At 43.3% G+C, this 3,506-nt stretch overlaps 1 protein-coding gene across 1 annotated transcript in view; it reads left to right on the forward strand.

Annotated features, from left to right (window-relative positions):
- The window catches only part of PRDM10 (PR domain containing 10), an 82,638-nt gene that overhangs the window by 63,404 nt on the left and 15,728 nt on the right, over positions 1-3,506 (forward strand). Inside the window, exon 14 of the mRNA XM_004688775.2 lies at positions 3,244-3,423. Within this exon, the coding sequence (XP_004688832.1) occupies positions 3,244-3,423 (180 nt within the window). The remainder of the gene's footprint in view (positions 1-3,243; positions 3,424-3,506) is intronic.

The following is a 3,506-nucleotide window of genomic DNA, read 5'->3' on the forward strand; positions in this document are numbered from 1 at the left end:
AGAAGCAGTGTAGGAAAGACTTAAGAGATAGAATTGAACAGATAAATGTGGAAACAAGAAAATCCACTTCACTGGAACATTCCATGATTTTACAAAGATGTCATGGAGAGACACATTGCTAACACAGCAAGTCATGCTGTCTTGGAAACCGGAAAAGACTCAAATAGACTAAAGTAAGGAAAACTAATTTTAAAAGGATGCATTTATATAGAATATGGAGGCCTTAAAGAGGAATAGAAAGTCATTTTCATAGCAACAGTTTTGTATTATTTCTACCTAAAGACTTTTAAAACATAGTGGCACAATTTAGAACTCCACAGAGAAGACTAATGTGAAAAGTAAATATTAGTCTGGGTATTTTTCTGTTTCTTAATTAAAGAAAAATTCTGATCTGTCTAAAAGGATCATTGTTTTGTGATTCATCCTTTCTGTTCTGTATCTTTGGAACAAAAATAGTCTATTTTACTGAAGCTATTTATTTTTAAAAATATTTCTATTTAAAATATTTATGTCTTACAAGCTATCATTTTAGCTGTGAAACATGTTAAAAAGCTTTTCTGCTTCCATTTCCCCCTTTACTTTCACCTTCTATTTTAGACCCTTCAGTCAGGGAAGCAAAACCATTACGAATACTGTGGAATAAGGATTTTTCTTATAGGAATAAATCAGAACGTGATTTAAGGAAGAACAGAAGGAGGGGTTGGAGGGTCAGAGAACAGGCTTCAGAAGTTCTGGTCTAGGTGGACAAAGGGGTCTTTCCTGGGAGCCTGAGAACCCAGCCACCTCCAACTCAGGGTGAGCACAGGAAGAGATTGTGTCTCCGCACACTGGTGGTGGATGTGGATGGGCTGGTGAGGTGGTTGGGGGAGAGTCGGGAGGAGCCAGGGGGCACTGGTACCTCTGCCTCCAGCCTACAGACTAGTACTTTCACCGTCCAGTCTGTCCAGTTTCTCTTTGATAACTAACTTGCAGCCCACACTGGAAGGAGAATCCATGTAGATGTGACTTCCCTGAGCCAAGCTGACACTATAAAATCACCACGTACCTTCTATCTGTTTATTAGATTAGAACCAGAGGAATGTTTCTAGAGCATGAGTCTGAAGTCATGACCCTTCTGAAAAGCCCTTTAATAACTTCACGTAGATCCATTCTAAAGTGATATCACTTAAAACAAACACCCAGTTGGGGCTCCCAAATACCTCTCCCTTTCTATGACTCTCTGCTCTGGTTCTCACCCTCCCTGGCTGATGTCACTTCACACGGGGACATCATTTTTTGAGCCTCTGCAAACTAGATTAAGTGCTTCTCTTGTGCATTCCCATGGGGCCTTTCACTTGCAACCCTGTTACTGCCCTTATTAGCCCATTTTGTAACTGTCTGGCCCACTATGAGTGCCATGAGGGGAGTATGTGTAAGACACTGCAGGACTCTTGTACTTTAAAGAGCTATCATTTAATGAGAAAATGGGGCGTGTGCATCAAAAAATTAGTATTGCTACTGTAACAGGGCAAAGATAAAGATGCCACAAAAATAAACTCTGATTTGGGTCATGGGGTTATTTCATGGTCAGGTGACAGTTTTGAATTCATAAAGAGTGGAGAAGAATTTGCCTCCTAGAGAAAGGAAGAGGGTGAGGGATGAAGGAGGAATAAAAAGAAATGCCAGGCAGAGAGAACAGCAGGGATTAAGGTGACAGCAGGTCCTGGAGCTGTGAGAGGTACAGGAGAGAGGGTGTGGCGATAGGCCAGTGGCCAGATGCAGAAGGGAAGTGTGTTAGGCCAAGTAACTAGGCTTCCAGTACAGTGATCTCATGGGCATCAGAGAGCTGGGCTTGCACAAAGGGACAGAGAGTGTCTATGCAAAGGGTCCATTTTCAGAACAGATGTCTGAAGGAGAACTAGGAACACCTGTGACCGGGCCCATGTTGAAGGGTGACTAGCACAGAACTGAGATTTGTAGCGTAAAAGAGAAGGTGTTTGGGAGCAGTAAGGTATGGGAGAAGGCTTTAGGCAGGAAGGTGAGGGAGATGATGGGTTTGGCGCTGGAGATATCAGGAGGGAAAGAGCTTGTGGAGATGGAGCTTTCAACTGCACATCTGTTACCACATGCCCGGCACCAAGCAGGCTTAGCAGTATCGGGCTGTGGGGTTTATGCCACAGAATCAGTGGATCTGTTTATAGGGAGTAGTAGGGTTACTGATGCTTAGGAAAAAGTAGAAATGCAATAGAGATCTGGATTGAAACCTTTACCTTTGTATCTGGACTGTGATTTGGGGTTATGTTCTTAGCCCAGATTCTGTTGGAGACTAGGAAACTTGAAAAATTCTCTCCTGGGTTTTCCAGGGATGAGGCAGGTGGGGTGGAGGGTAGGATGAAAGGACAGTTGGGTCATGTCCTTTGTTGTGGAAGGCAGGAGCACATAACAATGGAACTTTGTGCTTAGTAGGGCTCTTGACACTTGGTAGGTGCTCAAGGGCTATTAGGTAAATGTGCTAAGTAATGAAGTTATTACCAAGAAGTGGTTAAAAATGGGGCCTGGACCAAAAGACAGGAGGAACTAGCCATCTGGTAGAAGGGTCCAAAATCCTTATCAGAGCAATAACACTTTCATTTTTAATGTCCAGGAGCAGAGCCTCCCTGACCACTGGAGCTGGTATTTTTTCGACTATTTTTATTCAGGATGGCCTCACCTGACATGGATCCTAGATTAAATTATCAAACTAGATGTGACCTGCACCCTGCGCTCTGTCTGTAACAATTACAGGGCAGTGTAATTGTTTATCTGAATGTCTGAATCCAGAAGATAATAGTTTTGTTTTTTTTTTTTAACTTTAATTCACTTGAGATTTAGAGGAACATCATTATATTTGTTAAAATATATGGGAATTGAGTTATACCCATGCCTTGGTAAATCCAGTATTACTGATCATTCATTATTAATTTGGCCTGAAGTTCTTAATCCTAACTAACAATCCCTTTTAACACCAAACTATACTCTTCAGCTTCCTCTACATAATGCAGAGTCTTTCACATTGGTTGATCATTTCAAACCCGGAGTCCCTGGAATGTGTTTACCTCTAGTGAGCAGTCCTTCCCAGGACACAGACTCTAGCTATGTCCTGGTGTGTCCCCATGCTCCACTGGCTCAGCCAAGTGGTATTGATTTTGTTTTTCATCTCTTTGATTAGGGATTTTCTACCCCTGACCCTCACCCCTTATCTTTCCAAAAAATCTCTCTGCATAGCGAAAAGATAAACTACGGGAACATATGCAGAGGATGCACAATCCTGAGAGGGAAGCCAAGAAAGCCGACCGCATCAGCCGCTCCAAGACCTTCAAGCCTCGAATCACGTCCACCGACTACGACAGCTTCACGTTCAAGTGCCGCCTGTGCATGATGGGCTTCCGGAGGCGGGGCATGCTGGTCAGTGCGAGTGGCTGCCTGCTGTCTCCCCGGTCCCTCAACACACACACACACACACACACACACACACACACACACACACA

This window comes from Condylura cristata, unplaced genomic scaffold, assembly GCF_000260355.1.
Source record: "Condylura cristata isolate star-nosed mole 26May11 unplaced genomic scaffold, ConCri1.0 scaffold00025, whole genome shotgun sequence".
Lineage (NCBI taxonomy): Eukaryota > Metazoa > Chordata > Mammalia > Eulipotyphla > Talpidae > Condylura > Condylura cristata.